The 20,622-nt window shown below is 42.4% G+C and overlaps 1 protein-coding gene across 1 annotated transcript; it reads right to left on the bottom strand.

The window, feature by feature from the left end:
• Positions 1 to 4,256: 4,256 nt before the first annotated feature.
• Positions 4,257 to 7,965, bottom strand: LOC147883938 (uncharacterized). Its single transcript, XM_087398064.1, has 2 exons — positions 5,078 to 7,965; positions 4,257 to 4,940 (listed from the first exon to the last, which is right to left on the bottom strand). The coding sequence occupies exons 1-2, from the start codon at positions 7,728 to 7,730 to the stop codon at positions 4,561 to 4,563; spliced, it is 3,033 nt and encodes a 1,010-aa protein (XP_087254190.1). The 5' UTR covers positions 7,731 to 7,965; the 3' UTR covers positions 4,257 to 4,560.
• Between the last annotated feature and the right edge of the window lie 12,657 nt (positions 7,966 to 20,622).

Here is a 20,622-nt window from a genome sequence, read left to right as displayed (position 1 = left end):
TAGAGTGAGAGGGACTTGTCCTACTACAAGAAGTATGGTGCATGCTCATCATGTTACATTGAATGAAGAGGAAGAATGCATGCTAGGAAAAATTGCCAAAATGGGGCCATTGAAAGATAGTGAGGCAAAACGCTTTGCTATGGTTCTTGGATGCAAGGAAAGGGGAATCACTGCCGATGCTGCAAGGGCATTCTTAGCCAACTTGATTCGATTTTATTGCATAGACAACCCTTAGGGAATGTGAGTGATCTTGTTAATTAGAGTTGCAAACACAAATGCTCAACTAAAACATTTGTACCTACATTCTGATTTATATTTGAACTTTATTTAGATCTGATTTGCAAAACATTATGTTTCAATTTGTTTTGTGAAAGAATTAATAGACATTGAGTTAGTACCTTGTCCAAAAAATGCTATGTGCTTTATGATGTGAGTTTGTATTCCTCCACTAAAAGAATGATTCTTTGATTTTAAACATATGATAGGTGTTGCAGATTGTCCTGAAAAGTTGAAGAGCTATCTTATTACAAATTTTGATCCTGCATCCAATGGCTTATGGAAACATAAATTGCCCATACCCATTGAGCATGTGTTCGAAATGAATGGCATCCATTATGAAGTAAAGAAATCAACAATACCTGGGGCAGGATATGGTCTTTTTGTACATATGAGCATCAAGAAAAAACAAGATTTGATGGTATATAATGGTCCAAAGTATGATTATGATACTTGGAGATCTCTCCTCAAGTTTTTTCCAAGGATGAAGACTTATGGAATGTTTGAAGATCCATTCATTGAGCCATTGACAGATGTGAAATGTATTGTGGGAGATGTATTGTATGGAAACATTGCTGGATATATAAATAGCTCAATGTATTATAAAGAAAGAACAAATGTTATATTTGTATACATCCCTAAACTACCACCTTGGGCTCAGAAGTCACAAGGAAATTTGAGTGCCCATGGCTACATTACTATGCAAACCATAAAGGATATCTCCTTCGATGATGAGCTACTTTGTGAGTATGAATACTAGTATGGAATTGTTATTTATGTTAAACGATGTGGTGCAAAATTGGCTATGTGTCAATGGTTTTGATTATATTTAGTACAAGAAAGAAATTAAAAAAAAGGTTTTTATCAAGACCATGTCTCTGAGTTTCATGAGCTCTATTGTGATGGAGAGTTTCATGAGCTCTATTGTGATGGAACGGTGTTTTTGAACACCACATTTATATGATGGATGTCAAAGCTCTACCATAATCCTATTGCATATGTCAATACTGCAATTTATCAACATAGAAACATATGCATTTGACATTAATTTGATACATCTAATATACCAAATAAAAATTGACAGTTGTTGCAAGTTTATTTTTGTTTTTGAAGACCACTATGATGGATGTCAAAGATCTATAACAATCCTATTGCATATATCAATACTCCAATTTAATTTACTCCAATGAATCTTCCTAATGCAACATCTATAAATTGGCTTTTGTTTGTGGTTTCGATGTATACGAAACAACAAACATCTTTCTTTCACTAGCAAATCAACAAATGTTTTGGCCATGGAGCCATGTTCACATCTATTAAGGCCTTTTGCCATAGCAACATACGGAAGATTTTTGCTTGGGTTTCTAGGAATTGGGAAAGTATTGTGCATGGTTTAGTCTCCCCCAACATAATTGAAACTTGGGTCCTCAATGGAGCTAATGTTTCAATAAAAAACATCAAATTTTACTTTTGAAGTGACTATATTTTATTTCGTGGGAATTGGGATTTTCCCAAATTCTCTAATATAGTGTTATGGAGGAAGTAGAAGGAGACAACACAAATGAAGAATGTCCATGATTAAAGCTTTGTATTGAAGTCCATTGAAGGATTTTATTTGGGTACTAGGCAAGAAGCCAATCCAAGACAATTATAATCAGAGTCATCACCTCCTATGTCAAATGAGAGTCAAAATATGCACTGGATGTCACCCAAGGGTCAAGGCTTGCCAAGACAATAGGGAGTTAATGCAGATGGCACCTGGCAAGGGACTATCACATTGAGCAATAAGACAATGGGGAGTCAATGCACCCAAGGGACAAGGCTTAGCAAGATAACTTGTGGGAGTTAATGCAGATGGCACCTGTATTTTACACTGGATGTCACCCAAGGGTCAAGGCTTGGCAAGACAATAGGGAGTTAATGCAGATGGCACCTAACAAGGGACTATCGCATTGAGCAATAAGACAATGGGGAGTCAATGCACCCAAGGGGCAAGGCTTGGCAAAACAAGTGGGAGTCAAACTATGCAAATGGCACCTGGCAAGGGACTCTCGTGACATTGAGCAATAAGACAATGGGGAGTCAAATTATGCAAATGGCACAAATTGAGACTCTTTAAGAGCAACAATTTAAATTATAAACATATGTTCAATCTATATCATTTTGGATATAAAGACTCTAGCTGAGAGCAACATCTCTCAATGTAATCATATAATAATAGCTATAATTGCTATTATACCTCTTTGGTTCAATACAAAACTTGGGTCTTATGGCATCATGTCTTTCTATTTATTAAAAGTTTTAAAAATTTTGTGCATATTGCGAGTGACAATGTTATTTTCATGAAATATTTAAGTCTCCTTTCATGGATTTATAAATTTATCACGTCAAGAAAAAACGTCAAGGAAAAATATTAAAAATAATTAAATTAACAATTAACTTAGATATAGCTAGAATTTCTAATATAGGATTATTTCAAATTCTTGCATGTTGGTGCAAAAGTATAGATTGAAAAAACAATATTTTTATGTGAATATGATATTGCCACAAAGTGAACTTTTGATTTGGGAAGAATATTTTCAAAAAGTAAAATTTTGATTTAGGAAGGATATTTTCACAAAGTAAAGTTTTCATTTGGGAAGGATTTTTGGACTTTGTCCAAAAACAACACAAAAAGTCTAAAATTAATAAAATAGGTGTTATTTTATTATATTCAACTAAATGACAGTTCACTCTTCCCAAGTCCCACATTTTATTATATTCAACTAAATGACAATTCACTCTTCCCAAGTCCTATATCTTTACATGACCACAACAAATTGCAAAGCCACTCTTCAAAATCAATCTCTCAAGTCTCCACCTATAGCTATCCTTCCATTGATTTGACTCATAACCTAGAGAGATTTCAAAGAAACATACACCTTATGAAGGAGGACCTAGACATTCCACAAGTAGGCATAATTTTTTAATACATAACTTGTAATGTGGAGCATGCTTGCTAGAAGCTATACTAGGAAACCTTGCAACAAAAAAGATAAGAAAGAATGTTTATACCTAGGATCACGTTTTATACCTACAATCACAAGTTAAAAACTAATTTTGATTTTAAAGAAATAACACGAAGAATACATGACTTAATATGGCACACATGACACCTTTATGGAAATTGCTAGCTCCTTTATAGCTAACTTAGTATGTATATCATGATAATCCTAGACAAATATAGCTAAGCATTTTCCCAACAAGAATGTTCTAGATAAAAACATGAGTGTAAATCTTTCAAACTATGTCCCAAGCGAGCTTTGGGGGAAAAATGTTAAAACAAAATCTTAATTTGTGAAATACTAGAGGCACATCGTAACCTAGTTTCATATTAAAGAAATAATTTCTAGTAAATGAAATTGAGATGTAATTAGAGATGGCATTATGCACAATGCCAAGAAAGCAACTTGTTTGATGGACAATTTCCTATGTTAGTTCTTAGAGATTGTAAGTGGAGCTCTTGAGAATTTGGCACATTGAAATTTTTTGTACCTCATTCAAAGTTTAGTGATGCAAAAATTCCCATCTTTCGAAAGCTTCAAAATTTTTTTGTACCTCATTCAAAGTTTAGTGATGCAAAATTCCCATCTTTCAAAAGCTTCAATAAGAAGGTTCTTCACCCTTTATTTGCTCCTCTCCCCCTTCTAGGCCAACATCTCTCTATAGAACATAAAAATTCACTCTAGCTTCTACCATGTTAACCAACAAGCTTGGCACCGACCAACTCTAAATATTTATGAACATGTAAAGTACCATATCATCTTTTGACTCACCCTATAATCAATCAATTTGAACACCCAACTAGTGCAACATCAAAAAAGCATCTCTCGAACCATCCAATAAGGCACCTCATCAAAAAGTAGCATTAATTGAGTGGCACATGGGATGAAAATGACCCCCAAATAAAGCAAGGAGGGAAGAATCCGAAGAAGACCAGATAATATTAAAGACAATCTTTTTACTATTGATAGTGGACTCCATTGATAGTTCCAATTAAAAGTCGAGTAGTAAAGCCAAGGAGGGAGAGATGATATAGAAAGAAAAAGATGGGAAGGACGTATGGTGGGTGCAGCCACCCACACCACATATAATACTTTACTAGTGTAGAGCGGGGGGAGTAAGGATACAACAAAGCATGTAGCACGGGGAGAGCAAAAATCTTTACATGTAGGAGAAAGCCAAGGACTGGGTGTTGTTTTGGGGAGAGTGTTGATATGAAAGGAGGGATAAGGGACATATTAATTAAGGGATACGACCAAGGCTTGAAACACGGGAGCCGGAATCATGGATATTCTTACGGCGAGGTTTGGCTTCAGAGAGCATAGTAACTACGTCCCTCATAGAGGGTCTGTCTACTGGTCCTTTGCTTGTGCATAGCAATGCCACCCTCAACACCAATGTCATCTCCTCCCTTACCCAGCTCAACGTTGCCCCTATGCTCGAATCCAATACCTCCCCCAGCCCTTCGCTCGTCTGTATCTTCTCCCTCACCCACTCCACTATGTTTGCTGAATCCCCGAACTCTGGCTCTATCGGCCTCTTCCCCGTCAATAGCTCCAACAGCACCACCCCGAAACTGTATATGTCGCTCTTCTCGTCCACCTGCATCGTGTAGGCATATTCTGCCACACACCCACGCTCATCGTCAGCTTCTTTCACGTACACATGATGCGTAACAATCCTAACAATGAGCCGAATGACTTTAAATATAACAAAAATTCAGACGTTGCATCAGTCTCAGAACGATTCTTGGCTTTACCTGGAGCGATGTATCCATACGAGCCGGCAATCACAGACATCGATTCCGTCGTTTCTATCAGCTTTGCAACCCCAAAGTCCGCCACCCTCGCCTCCATGTTTGAGTCGAGTAGAATGTTGTTCGACTTTACGTCCCTGTGAACAACAACTGGAAAACAGTCGTGGTGGAGATAACACAGGCCTTGTGCCACTCCCATGGCGATCTTGTACCTCGTCATCCAATCGGCCAGAACGTTCGCTTCTTTGTTACCGTGTAGAAGATCGCCCAAACTACCGTTCGGCATGTACTCGTACAGCAGAAGAGTGGTCTCACTACTCGAGCAGCATCCCAGAAGCCTCACTATGTTTCGATGTCTCACGCTTCCAAGAACGTCAACTTCTCCCAATATTTGCTGCCCATTATACTCGACGTCTTTCTGACTCCTCCATAGTTTCTTCACGGCCACAACCTCCCCGCTTGGCACGTCTGCCCTGTAGACAGTCCCGGCAGCCCCCATGCCAATTATGTGGTTGGTAGTGAGACATTGCACAATGTCGTCCGCTGTGAAGCTCAATCTCTGGAAGGCTGTGAGCTTCCAGGCACCCTCTTCGCCTTCCGGCCTCAGCTTGCTGCAAATATACCATCTATACTGCTTGTAGAAACACCGGAACCCAGCCAGGAAAATGACTAGCGTCATTGCAAAAATGGCTCCGACCACCCATGCCATGGGTCCAAAATTCCTCTTCCCCGAGCCAGCAGGGTTCGCGGTCGAGCTTCCGGATGTCGGGCAAGCAGCTAAAACACCACCACAAAGGCCCTTATTGCCGGCTAGATAGCCTGGATTGATGATCTTAAAAAGCCCAGCCGGCGGAACAGGACCCGAAAGATTGTTGTATGAGACGTCGAAAGTCTCCAGGGCTGTAGCATTTTGAAAATTGGATGGAATCGCGCCTCTTAAACTATTATGGGAGAGGTCCAAGGTGGAGAGCACAGGTAGACTGGCGAGATCGGTAGGAATCTCGCCGCCCAACTGATTGTTCGTAAGGTTGAGAAGATTAAGCTTCTGACAAAGGCCGAGCCCAGAAGATATATTTCCGTGTAGATGGTTTCCCGACAGATCGAGCGTAATGAGAGGAGGGCATTGGTTGACCCCCGAAATTTCTCCATTGATATCAGAATACGAGGCATACAGCTTCTGAAGACTCTTCATCTTCCAAATTGCAGGGGGAAAGGTGCAATTAAGGGGGTTGTTTGAAACGTCCAGGAACTGCAGAACAGGTGCCGTCATGAGATCGGCTGGAAGGACACCGGTGAGGCGATTCTGCGAAACATCAAGGTACGTGAAATTCTTCAGGGAGCCGAAGCCCGCTGGAATGGAGCCGGTGAGCTGATTATCCTCGATTCTGAGACGCCAGAGAGCTTGGCAACTGGCAAGGCTATCGGGGATGGGTCCGGAGAAGCTGTTGGAGAAAAGCATAAGCTTGAAGAGCTTACCACCGGCGCAGAGATGAGGGGGAATAGGACCCGAGAACTGGTTGGCGGAGACATCGAACCAGAGCAAAGGGGAGGAAAGACCGAGCTGTTGGGGGAGCGAACCAGAGAAGGAGTTATTCCAGATGAGGAAGGTGGTGAGGAAGGGAAGCTCGGCGATGGAGGGGGGAATGTGGCCGGTGAGGGAGTTATACATGAGGCTGAGCAAGGTGAGGTTGTGGAGGCGGCCGAGGGAAGGAGGGAGGGGGCCATGGAGGTTGTTCTGGGAGACGTCGAAGGACATGAGGCTGGAGAGGTTGCCGAGCTCAGGAGGAAGAGGACCATCGAGCTTGTTTTGGTAGAGGAAGAGGGTGGTGAGGCGGGAGAGTTTGCCAAGTTCGGGAGGAATGGGACCGGAGAGCTGAGCTCCAGCGAGGTCGAGCACCTCAAGGGTGGCGGAAAGGTTGCCGAGCTCCGCCGGGATGCCGCCGCTATAGTTGTTCCACCCGATTTTGAGCAAGCGGATGGACGGAAGGGCGCCCAGCTGCGGCGGGATGGTGCCGTTGAGGGAGTTACCCGAGAGGTCGAGGTACTGGACGGCGGCGAGGGCGCCGTATTCGGACGGAATGCTACCGGAGAAGTAGCTACCGCCGAGGTCGAAGTGCTGAAGAAGAGGGAGATGGACGAACTCGCCGGGGAGAGGACCGGTGAAGGAGTTGCTGTAAGCGGTGAAGTTGAGGAGGGATTTGAGACGGAAGAAACCGGACGGAATGGTGCCGTTGAAGGAATTACGGCTGATGTCGAGCAATTGGAGGCGAGTGAGATTTGTGAAGGAGAGGGGGAGGTCGCCGCCAAATTGGTTGTTGGAGATATTGAGATTGGCGAGGTTGGAGAGGAGTTGGATGGAGTCGGAGATAGTGCCGCTTAAATTGAGGCCGGAAAGGTCGAGGCCTACGACGGTTCCGGAGGCGTTGCATTCTACGCCGTGCCACGAGCACCATGGCGGCGGCGGCGGCCGCTCATCGCCGCCGCCGCCGCCTCCTCCGCCGCCCACTGCTTCTTGCCAGTCTTGGAGCTTTCTTCCTGCGTCCAAAAGCTCCGCCTTGATTTCCAGCAGCGCTTGCATCTCCGCCTCGCTCCCCCCCGCCGCCGCCACCCCTGCCGCCATCACTAGCACTAGCACCCCCACCACCCCCATCGCCATCTCTGCTCTTCTCCTCCGCCGCTTCCGCCTCCCGCCCAAATCCTTCACACACTATCCGTCCGCTCTTGCTGCTTTGCAACCTTCGCTTCGTGCTCACGAGTTCATCGTGCTCCTCCTCACTCAGTGCCCGGTTTGCACTTCAGCAGCTTCGCCTCGTTCAATTCTCTCTTCCCCTCAGTCTCCCCGTCGCACCTCAGTAATTCGCTTCCCTGCACTATCCTCTCTCGCCGCCTCGCTCCCCGCCTAGCTTGCCTCGCTCTCACCCCTGCTCCGCCTGCTTCACCTCCGCTCCCCTACAACGACCTCGCACTGCACACTACCCTTTCTCTTCGCCTCGCTCTCACCCACCCCGTTGCACTCCCGCTTCGCTAAATTCTCTCCCCTGCACCGATCCCTTTCTCGCCGCCTCTAGCTTGGCGCCTCGCTCTCTCACCACTACCTCTCCCAGCTCCGCCTGCTTCAACTCACAACTCCTCTACAACGACCACACAACCACCCGTCTCACTCTGCACACACACCACGCCTGCTCCCGCTACTTATTATGGTCCCCGCGCCCCTCCCCCATCCTCTCCACAGCGCTCCGCATTCACTCATTCATTCATGTCTATTAAGACCCTCACCCTCATCTTCCCCCCCCTCCACAACTCTGCGCTCCATCCCTTTCCTCACCCTCACCCCCGTCTTTACTCGCAATCTCTCCGACGACCCAGATCGCAAACCTGCCGCCAGCCACCCCGTTTAAAAGCGGTCCGCTCCTGTTCCCTCCTAGTCAAAAACGGCCGAACCCTTTTCGCCCATTTTCAACCCCTAGTGCGCTGCTCGTCTACGCTCACTCAACTGCGCGATCCTTCTATTCCAATTTCCAGCTGAAATAGACCACCCGACGGCCCGCACCTCCACGGGAGCACAGCGTCGTCGACTGAGCCGGACTGTGGAGCCTAGCTGGGCGTGTCGGGTGGGAGGGACGCAGGTGGCGTGGGGTTTGCAGATGATGGCATTGGCGAACTAGCTTAACACTAGCTGGAAAAGCTGGAGGCGCGATTCGAAAGTCTAGGGGCACGGCAGTCTACAGGACAGAGCACTGAATGGGTCGGACTGAGGACGATGGCGAGAGGAGGCGCAAGCGAGGACGATCAGAGCGGCCGTGCGAAAGGCTGAGGGGGGGCTGAGCTCTGAGCGGCGCGATGATTGATGATAGATGATGAAGAAGCAGGCGAGGACGGTCAGAGCATGGGGATGCGGGGGGGGAGGCTTCAAAGCGAGCGAGAGATAGGGTGATCGGGTTCGTTAAATGAAAGGGCGAACGAATGTCTGAAATACTGGACACGGTCCCTGACTGGAGTTAGCCAATAATGAAACAAGTCAGGAACCAGAGGTTCGAACTTTGGCCGTCTTGTAGTGTGCCACGTGTCCATTCTGGACAGGTGTCGCCTGTCGACAGGGTGAGAGGCTTCCACGCTGGCAGTACAGATGATCTTTTTGGCCCGCCGGGCGCTAACGTGTCCTGCACTCTTTAGCTGGATTTTGTGTAGGGCTGGCCCACGTCTGCATTACTGTTCAGAAGTTCAAACTTATTACTCCAGTTCCCCTGCCCAGGTGCACACGACACTCATCATTCTTTAACCAGCAAATTTTGAGCCCCTCTGGTCCCCCGCCTTTTGTACCCCATTTTCTTAATTATACCCCCCACTACCGAATTTTTCATTTACCCCCCCCCCCTCTCTTTCAGTTTCCACTCCCATTAAAAAATTTTATATGAGAATATCCCTGAAAATCGAGCCTGTATCACCCACCCTTTTGTACCCTTTTATTATTATTCTATATTTCTGTTTTAACAACCCTATTCGACCTCACTCTCCTTTGCCTCTCATAACCCACTACTTTGCTCGCCCATCTCGAGAACAAACGGCACTCCTTCATTCTCCTCTTCTCGCTTTCCGGCCTCCCTCTCAAGTCCTCTCTTTTGATGCTACAGAGGCACTCCCTCCGAGGGCTCATGCCTCCCTTGCTTTCCACACCTTTTCCTTTTGTTATCATTACCTGGTGCGTGACCTTTCCCCATAGTGGGTTCCCTCATTCTCACCACACCCCTTTTTCATTGCTATCCACTAGATGGCTCCAGCCTCAATGCATGACGCTTGCTTTCAACCTCACCAAGGCCAATATTCTTCACCCTGATGTTTCTCCTCGATAAGACTAAATAAGCTTGCTCATTTTCTCGACAAGAGAATTGTCTTGGAAGGGGAGCTTTAATATTTAATTGAGCAACACTGAGATGGTCTAAAGATTAATGCTTTGACAACCTCACTCTCACTTTGGGCCCATGTATGACACCGATGAGAATGTAACACACGTGTTACACACCAATCAAAGAACTCACAATAGTGATTTTACAGATTTCAAGTATGTAAGTGATAATAAATCTAGCACACAACAATGTCCTTTCAGTTTTGGTAGAAGCTAAAAAATAGAGTGGCGTGTCATGCTCATGTACCTTTTACATTGTTCTTGTGAGACGATCTCTAAATGAGCAACATTTATTCTTTTCATATTAAGATGCTTGCACTAAAGTCACTTGATCCACATGCATCTTTTAGTCTTTTAACCTCAAAGCGTTTACTTTGAATTGATTACCATTCTATCATTAGGTAATTATAAGACTACATATGGGAAGTAACACATTCAAACAAATGAGAGAGAGAGAGGGGGTGGGGGGGAGGGAGCGAGCGAGGGAGGGCGGGCATATGAGGTAGTTTAAGAATGCATATGCTATGTATATTATGGGAAGTATCACATTAAAACAACTACAATGAGAGAGAGAGAGAGAGAAAGAGAGGGGGGCGAGGGAGGGAGGGAGGGAGGGCGCGCATATGAGGTAGTTTAAGAATGCATATGTTATGTATATTATGGGAAGTATCACATTAAAACAACTACAATGAGAGAGAGAGAGAGAGAGAGAGAGAGAGAGAGAAAGAGAGAGAGAGAGAGAGAGAGAGAGACACACACACACACACAGTATCACATTCAAATTCCAACAAATGACAATAAGAGAGAGAGAGAGAGATGCACGCATGCACATGCACATGTAAGCGCACGCATAACACACACACACATAGTCCATGAACATATGTAGCCATCCTACAGTCTTATAATTACTTTTATACGAAAATTAGGTGTTATATTCCACGCGCGTGCGTGCACACACACAGTCCATGAACATATGTAGCCATCCTACAATCTTATAATTACTTTTATACAAAAAATAGGTATCATAATCGATTGCACATAGGCCTTCATGAAAACCTTGTGAATGACAACCATATTAGGAACTATGATAGGATCATAGTATTGATAAAGATGATACTTCCCACCATTGCAGTTATATGATCGCATCTTAGGATATATTTTTAAAAAATCAACATCCTTGAAATCCTTTGTAGGCGGTATGACATTCTATTGTGGGAAATTATTCAGTTACCATGAAGTCAAATGTGTACTTCATAAGATGGTAGCATCTTGTGGTATAAAATGTTCAATATGAATTCATCTTTAAAGGGCTAGATAAGATCACATCTTTAGATCACAACTTTGACTTAATTGGATATTATAAATGAGCATTACTAACAAACTTGTAAAGTTGTAATGATTGATCCACTTGCATATTCATTTTCTCACCATAAAGAGAAAATCGCATGACATGACGGGCATGCACCTTTCTCTTTATTAAAGATGGCTTCTTAAGTATATCAAGATAAAGGCCGTTTGTAAAATGTGCATTTTTTTCATTGTCTTCTCCATTGTGGTGTTCAATGTAGCAACTACAAGTTACAAATACATAGAAAGGAGATAGAAAGTATCCCTTTATTCAAAATATGTTGTCAAGGTTTTCTTGAATAGTTCCTTCCAATCATAGCAATATCAAAACTAAAAATATAAATAATAATGACATCATTTAAATAACTTTTATAAGCACATAAAATTCAAAACTCTCATATCTACCCAACTTTAAAACATGTGAGATACATGTATGAATGTCATCTCATCATCTATAAACACTATTGTGAATAAAGCAGGCAACATTGCGCACAACTAAGGACTACATGGAATATTCATTTTTAAAAGAAAAAATTTGAGACTTTTTCTATCATCAATAAAAAAGACTGTTGCATAGTATCATTATAGAAGAAAAAGGATACAAAAAAGAGCCCAAAATTTAACATTACTTTTCATATAATTTTGAAAAAAATTTGACGTGCTTTCCATAACAATTTTGAATATTGTTGACACTTATGTCATTGTGAAAAATACAATATATAGTCCTTATGGTTTACTAACATCATTTAAAAAGTTGCACAATTTTTGTACAATGAATATTTAGCTATACCAAAAGTTGAACTTTTGGTATAGCTACATTATCCAAAAAATGTGCATGCACTCTCTTACTCTCCGAGTGTACCCTCTATGATATGAACACCAATAGTTTCATCATGATCAAGTTCATTGTGATAATTAGATGACAAAGTGGATGATCCATCTGCCTCGGCACTATCAACAAGAAGATTCTCTTCATTCCTATGAAAGCCTAATTTTCTAATGAAAGGCTAATTGGATGATGAAGTGGATGATCCAGCATCCTCTTCATCCTGTGAAAGCCTAATGCTCCTTTAATTTGAAACCTCATGAGTCTAGAGGAGAAGCCAATAAGATGTGAGGCATAGGATCAAGCCTTCTCAAAGAGAATGCCTATGCCTTCTTCCTTAGGCATTCATCATTTGTAAGTTGAAAATCATAAACATGTACGTCTGCTTCTTTAAGATTAAGCATACAAAATCGTGGCCAGATCTGGATAGCCCATCTTTTCCTTTTCTCTTTTGACATGCAACTTGTTCATGCACATATTTCCCTTTCAATAGATTAGCATGTGTATTCCTAAACCATTATACAACAATGGAAGTCACTTGCCCTTGCATAGACTTTGAATTTCTACCACTTTTGTAATCTAGAATGGATGTCTAAGAGGTTCTCTTGAGAAAGAGTTCCAACCATGGATCCAACCTTCAAATCTTGTATGGACCTCTCAAAGTTTCAGTGAGCTCTTCTCATCTTTGGTGAGATCATCTTGCATTGAGATATATCTCTCATGGAGGTGCATTGATTAAATCTTCTACCTCAAGTAGTAGAGGTTGTAAAGGCTATCTTAAAAGAGGAAAAGTTGTGCAATTTTTTTGTACAAGGATATTCCCAAAAATTCAAACTTTTGGTATAGCTACATATTCCAAAATTTGTACATGCACTCTAGTACTCTGCAACTGTACCGTCTTCTATATCAACAGCAATAGTTTCATCATGATCAAGTTCATTGTAATACTTAGATTACAAGGTTGTTAAGGGATAAAATAAGTAACCCCACTTTAGTATCAGAATGGTCAAGAGTCTTAATGGTTAGAAGTTGTAACTCAAATAACAACCGCAAAGTTAGATATAGCAACAATGTAAGAGACAGCCTGAGGTGTAGATTATGCAATGTGATGTTCTTGTAGTAGCTTATCTAATGAATACAATTTCGACTATTATCTATCCTTCCCATCATGTTTCCATTACTACTTTTCTAAGTGCAATGTTGTATTTATTTCCTTCTTTTCCTTTAAGCAAGGAGAGAGGAGTGTATTTGGTCCTTTCGTGATAATATATTCAATAACTCGTTTTAGCAATGCACAATTAGTTTAGTTCTCTGTTATCAAGCCACCAAAGAATGAAGTTTTGTATTCCATTAACACTAGCGATCCTACGGGTTTGGAATACCCATCAACCTATCCTATAATCAAAGAGCAAGATTGGCAGCCTGTGAGCCATGAAGAATTTGACACATCAAGTTAAATGTGTTAGTTTCGTTTTCAACACTAGCTTTTACTTTTGTATCTTGCTTTGTTGTTGTCCTTGTTGTCTCCAAAGTCGGAGTTGAGAATGGGTCAACGTTTGCTTGGGTGTAGCCAATCGTGAAACTATTTTCGGGGCCATTTTGGGGTCGTGATGATGCGTTGGTGGGTGAGATTTTGAATTTTGCACGGACTTGCCCTCACCATCATGATTGTCGCAATGGCGTAATAATGAGACACAATCTTATCATGGTGAATAGCGCAGAGCTCAACACATGGCACTATATCATGCAGGGTTCAAGTAGTTACATAATCACGGGCCTTTTTTGCATTAAAAACATTTGTTAATAACAACTTCACATCATCACGTTATTAAGAGCTTGGTAACAAGCTGGTGTGCAGTGACCTGATAACTTGCAAAAACCCCCGCGGGATTTGGCAAAATCTCACTGGGGCCCGCCGTCTGGAAATATACTTTTCCCGTCGGCCCCGGCGGGAAAACTCAAAAGCTTGTCGAGGCCCATTGGGATAATCAAAAAGCCCGATGGGCTATTTATTATATATGACGGGCCCATGACGGGCTCCCTCACATTCATCTCCCTACAACCTACTTGTCCCCTATAGCCTTCAGCCTTCAGGTAAAATTTAAACCTTTATCATTATGTTATTTTGAATTTCAATTTCAGAGTTTTGATTTGGCTCTATGTCGTTTATTCAACATAATGAGTCATCTCACTAGTTTAGGTAGTTAATGTAAAAATGTTCGGCCTGATGTTATACTTTTGACATATCAGGTCGTTCCAAAATACTATAACTAGTAAAATAGTAGGCCATATATATGGTACCTAGTTGTCGGCCCTTTGTCATTCATTCGGCAAGATGGGTCGTTCACATAGGTATGTTACTCTCCTCGGCACTTGGTTGTCTTTTCGGCCGTGTGTGTCATTGAGACGTAACACCTTCCTTTCCCACCAATATCTAGGTAATAGGTATAGTTTGGCACTTGGTCGTTTATTCAACTATGTATGTTGTTCTTAGAAGTGTGCACTATTGGGTAGAAGTGGACTCGACACTTGGTCGTTTAGTCGGCCGTGTGTGTCGTTTTTGGGCAGTGGGGAGTTATGTAGGGTTTGTTTAAGTTATGTAGGATTTTTACACTTGGTCGTTTATTCGGCCGTCTGTGTCATTACACTAGGTTCATCTCTACGCGAGAGCTCGGCACTTTGTCGTTTGTTCGGCACTTGTGTCATCTCTCCTTGCATTCTCATTCTCGTGCTTGCACTGTAGTGACGTCAGACAATGCACATTCCATCTACATACATCTACATGAGCAATTTATGCTTGATGCTCACGTGCATGCAAAATGAACTCACTTATGTTTTCTTCTTTAAAGAATGATGTGACCAACTAACTTCTCTCTCTGCAGGCTTTGTAATGTGTACATGTTTTAATTTTTATGGAGTGTATGTGTACGTGTTTACTATGCTTATGTTTTGACATCCTTGTTTTCTCACCTACAACAATTTTGTTATCAAGAAGCATGCTCTTTGTCTCATTGTCAATTGGTCTTGTATGCAAAATGGGTGATGTCAGTTACGGGAGAGATGAGAGAAGGGATGTGATGAGGTTGGAGCTAGTCAATGAGATTAGTCGCATGTTGCTGACTACTATCGAGAGAACCATTCAGAATGCTGCATCACTCAATGACTTCACTCATGCAATACTGCGTGTGGCAAAGATGCGACTTCAAGGAGAGGGAAAAGGAAATTTGACAGAGGCAAGATTATGGCACCCAGAAGTGGTCAAACACATGTGTCTCGGTGTCATTGGAAATGTCACTAAGTGTGTCACTGACCTAGGACTCCAACGACCAGTTGAAGATATGGAAAGAATATCTTTATGGGATGCTCAACGGGCAGAGGAGAAGCGTAGGGGCAAGAGAACAAAGGACATTGAGTCGCAGTTGTTGTTGAGAAAACATCAGCACAAAGCATTAGATGAATCTAGTAGAGGTGGCGAGAGGAGACAGGTGTTGTAGGAGCATCATCAGGTGATACAGGGGGGGTCTGGACACTTGCAACGGACGACAAGAAACAATGAGTGTATGGTGATCATTGTAGTGCCATATAATGCTATAGTATGGCAAGAAGAGATTGGGAAGGGTGCATACGGAGCTTGTCACAAGGTCCAGTTTGCTGGTGTTTCTTACTTTCCTAGTCATCTAACATACTATGCAAAGAAATACTCAGCAAGGTCCATAGGGAAACAATTTGAGGCTTTTGACATTGAACAAGGGATGCAAAGACTACACCCTTGTCTTGTCCGTTGCATAGGAAAGACAGGCGAGACTCCATGGGTAACTATCTTTCCATATTTCAATGGCAGTACCCTAGGGAATATGATGATGCAATTACCTTTTCGCAAAGGTACATATAGGCATGCACATCTCAAGCTGAAGCAAGGAGGAGTGATCAGAAACCCAGGGGAGGATCCAAAAGATTGAAGCTAATGACATGGCTAGATTACAGGGGTTTCTAGACCGTATTCCCTCAATTGTGTACGCCCTTGTGGATTGTCTGTTGCTCATACGATAGGGATCGTGCATTGCGATCTACATGCTGAAAATATTGTTCTGGACTTTACGAGAGACCACTGTCCCAGAGTAGGTGTCATTGATTATGGGCAGATACCCACCTTCGATGGAAATATTTCAACAGCACATTGCATTTTCTCCTAGTGTATGGTATTATTCTCCATGTGGACACAACCGATTCTTTCAGTATTTCTGAGTCTTGCAGGCTCTGTTGCACACCCCACCAAGTCATCCATACCTTTCCCACATTAGGCATTTTTGTGTCAAGAGCTGTGATAGCATACATCACAGGCATCATTACTATTGGTAAACTGAAAGGAAAGGAAAGAGTGGACACAAACTCATAATACTTGCATTATGGAATGAAGAAGAGTGAGGTCCTTAAGTAGGCACCTCATACATGCTCACTGACATCACTGATGACTTCAAAGCTCCACAATCATCTCCTCAATCTGCTCCTAGATTCTCTCAATCATCCTATGTGGCTCTCCACCACCTAACTGTGCTTGTGGGCACCTAACTGTGCCTCTAGCACTCACACATAGAAACCAAGGTGTGCCTGAGGCATACACCTTGAGATATCCCATCAAACCCCCCCTCAAGGGAATGCCTCAGGCTATGTCAAGGATACATCTAGTCTCATAGTTTCTCATGCCATCTCATGGTGGTCAAGGATAAATCTATGGCTAGGTTCTCATGCTAGCAAGGGTTCCCATGGGTGTAATGTAAACAAAAGGGATACAAAAAGACCTTCCAATGGTTATCTCCCCTGCATGTACATGCACACAATGTCTGCAGGAGGTACCATGGAGTAAAACATACACATGGCCTACATCATAAGGTGACCAGAGGTGTTTACAAAACACACAAAACACAATAGTTTATTTCATTCATTTTGGAGGACTATCCAGGCTAAGTACCTTGACATAAAAAGAGAGATCTGGAGCATAGAGATGATTTAAAATCCATAATCTTCAAAGGATGCCTCATCTTGTGGAGGCTCATCAACTGAAAGTAGATTTGCATTTTCTGTCTTTGATTTGGCTCTGCAAAACTTCTCATGATGGTTGTTCTTGCCACAGTGTTTGCATGGGTTAATTTTGAAGCAGTCCTTTGAAAGGTGATTTGTCTTTCCACAGTGATTGTAAGGGGTATACTTGCCCTTCTGGACTTTTACAGCATAAACAGTGTCATTGCCTTTCCTGAGCTCCATATGCCTTTCTTCTTCTTGGAGAGCAGAGATAATACCTTCAAGATTAGGATTAGGAAGATTTTTCAAAGTGGTAACTATGTGATCATAATCTTCAGGCATACTCTTAAGTAACACTGCCATAGCATCATCTGGAGTAGTAGGAGAGTTGATAGAAGCTAATTGAGTCATAACACTCCGCATATAGTTGACATGAGCTGCCAAAGTAGTGCCACTAACCATCTTCAATTCAAAGAAAGAGATTTTAAGTGATAATTTAGAGATGTGAGAGCTAGCACCAAAAATCATGTCAAGCTTCTGCCAAGCTTCTGAAGGAGACTCTAAGTCAGAGATGTGGTGAATATAATCATCTCCTAAAGCAAGAGCAATGATACCATATGCTTTCTCCTCTCTAGCGGGATCCCTTTTCGGGCATGTCGGAGTTGAGGATTCTCCAGCATTGGAGGCTGTAGAAGAAGCGGTTGGAGTTGGTTTGACAAGTCCCCAGAGGTTCTCCCTCATCAATGCAAATTTCACCTTCATCTGCCATGTGTGGAAGCCCTTTCCATTGAACTTCTCTAGATTTAATAGGGTAGCCATGAGAGGGTCTAACCCAGATATTGGGCAGTGTCTTTCTCTCTTACAAGGCAAAAAATAACTGAAAGGCTTCCAAAATATAAGCACTTGATGTAGCAAAGACTAGTGACCAATATTCAATCAATGATGCTTCTTCTTACATGCTTCATAGAGGTGGCTAAAATGAATACTTTCCAATCAAAACGAGGTCTAGCAATTCAAAGAAAAACTGAAGCCACACTTGTACTGATGCTATTGAAAACTTCAAAAACTCAGAAGTGCTAGAGTAGCATTTTATGTAGCATCATCTTCAAAAACTTATCCAAAACTGTCAAAACCAAAAGGCTGAACTTGGAGGGCTTGTAGCTCACTCTTCAAAGCAAGGAAAAGAGGGCTTTTTGAAGCAAAAGAAAGCTCATATACCAGAGAGGATCCAGCACAGAGGTTGGACGAAATGGCGCGTGCTATTGCCCGAGGGAGTTGCTGCAGGCTAAACCTAAGTTTTGATGATTTCTCCTTCGTTACTAAACCAAATGAGCTGAAAAATGACTCAAAATCTTCGTCTTGAGGTCGCCCATCTACTCCTAAGAGGGCTTAAGCAATGGCATAGCAGGCAGGGAGTTTTGAGCAATAGAAGAATGGCGAAAAAATGCGCTATTTGGAGAATGGCAGCCAACAGAGACGTTTTTTTTTTCAATTGCTTGCAAGTGGAAGTTCGTCCATACTAGAGGAGTTTACAGCTCAGAGGTTTTGGGCAATGGTCATTTGTAGGCAGAGAACCAAGCTCTCAAAGATTTTGGGAAGAAGGAGGAAAATGGGGAAGAAGAAGATGAAGAAGAAGAAGATGATGTGGTAGAAATGGGCTCAAGGGGGATCAAAGGGCTCTAATACCATCTTGGTAAACTGAAAGGAAAGGAAAGAGTGGACACAAAATCAGAATACTTGCATTATGGAATGAAGAAGAGTGAGGTCCTTAAGTAGGCACCTCATACATGCTCACTGACATCACTGATGACTTCAGAGCTCCACAATCATCTCCTCAATCTGCTCCTAGATTCTCTCAATCATCCTATGTGGCTCTCCACCACCTAACTGTGCTTGTGGGCACCTAACTGTGCCTCTAGCACTCACACATAGAAACCAAGGTGTGCCTGAGGCATACACCTTGAGATATCCCATCAATTACATGGTATGCATCTCCTCTGCATCTCCCACATTCTTCCAAAACAAGTCTTTCTCAACTAATTTTTTCATCTCAGCACTCTTATTTCGTGCACTCTCTTTTTGAACCTCCTCCCACCTTCTATAGAGGGTGCATGAGAATGTCTCTTTAATAGGATCTTTGTTTTTCAACAAAGCCTCAAGAATATAAAAGTGCATAGCAAATCTTGTTTCTACCGGTAGCTTTAACATTGAATTCATAGGTGGTCGAAATATGTCAAGGACTCGTTGTCTATTAAGTATAAATTTTGCTATTCTGCGAGCATCTTTAATAGGCTCCTTGAACCACTGTGTATCATCACTCTTGTACCAATCCTACAGAACCAAATTCAAGCTATGGGTATTGCAACCAGTAGCATATAGACGTGGGTAAATCCTATGAATTTCTTTACCTATAGCTTGATAATTTTTTGCATTTTCCATCACCACTTGTACCACATTTGCTACTCCCACACTATTAATAACATTAGGAATAACTTGTGCTATGTAAGTGCCCGTCTTAATTTGACCAGAGCTATCAACAGCTCTTAAAAAGTGTTCGCCACGAGGTGAGACAACCATTATGTTGATGAGAGGGTGACGTTGTACATTTGACCAACCGTCACTCACAATTGTACATCCCGAAAGATCAAGATTATTTAAGACTACTCGGTTGGCTCTCTCTTTCACCTCTTCATAGAATTTGTCTAGCAAAGAATTCTTGGTATTGGATGGAGGAGTGAAACAAGGACCGAATTCACCAATCTTCTTCCATGCATCATTCCATTGTTGCTTGTCTACCATAGACAATGACAATCCTCGAAAACTACAAGGATGTCTGCCTCATCATTGAAGAAGGTGTTTGAGATGAACTCGGATTTTTATTTTCATGCATCCTTTTAGTGACATGTATATTGGCATGTGAAACATTTGATTCGGTCTCTATTTCCAGATCTATTCTGTCTACATCAATGTGCATCCCACTAGCCACATTATCACGTGATGTGTTTGTGCATGCAAAAGCAGTATCAAGCCTTGTTCCTCGACACCTTTTCTTCTTTTCTTCCTTAGCTATTTCTTCCCTAAGCCTTGTAGCCAGTCTTTGCCTATCAAGATAGGTGCATTTTCCTATTGACTTGAGATTAGTGCCAAAGAAGTGATCTCTAATATGTGGGGCTCCACCACTCTTCTACACTTTATAGTATTTGCACACCCAGTTGTAATACTTGCCATTTAAGTCATCAACAAATTGCCACTCAGGGGCCAAGCAACTTTTTGCTTTGCATTTTTTGACTAGGATTAGACTCTGTAACCGTTGCTTGTCATCTAGAGCCTTGTGATGAGCATGGCTGACTGATTTGCACTAAACTAGGATCTGTACCATCTTCCATTGACTCCTTTGTTCTAGTATAAGGCCTAATTATCACAAATCCCTCACGAGAGTCAATAACTTCTAAC

This window comes from Dipteris shenzhenensis, chromosome 27, assembly GCF_047967505.1.
Source record: "Dipteris shenzhenensis isolate YYH24624 ecotype China chromosome 27, Dip_SZ_1.0, whole genome shotgun sequence".
In the NCBI taxonomy this organism is placed as follows: domain Eukaryota; kingdom Viridiplantae; phylum Streptophyta; class Polypodiopsida; order Gleicheniales; family Dipteridaceae; genus Dipteris; species Dipteris shenzhenensis.
Note: the sequence above shows the minus strand (reverse complement) of the source record. Positions and strands in the feature narration are given on the sequence as shown.

Bases quoted from the DNA above. Each gene is read 5' to 3' on its own strand.
- LOC147883938 (XM_087398064.1), bottom strand. From the start codon at position 7,730: ATGGCGATGGGGGTGGTGGGGGTGCTAGTGCTAGTGATGGCGGCAGGG. The intron at 4,941-5,077 runs GTAAAGCCAAGA...GGTGTGTGGCAG, and splicing joins GTATGGATACATCGCTCCAG to AATATGCCTACACGATGCAG.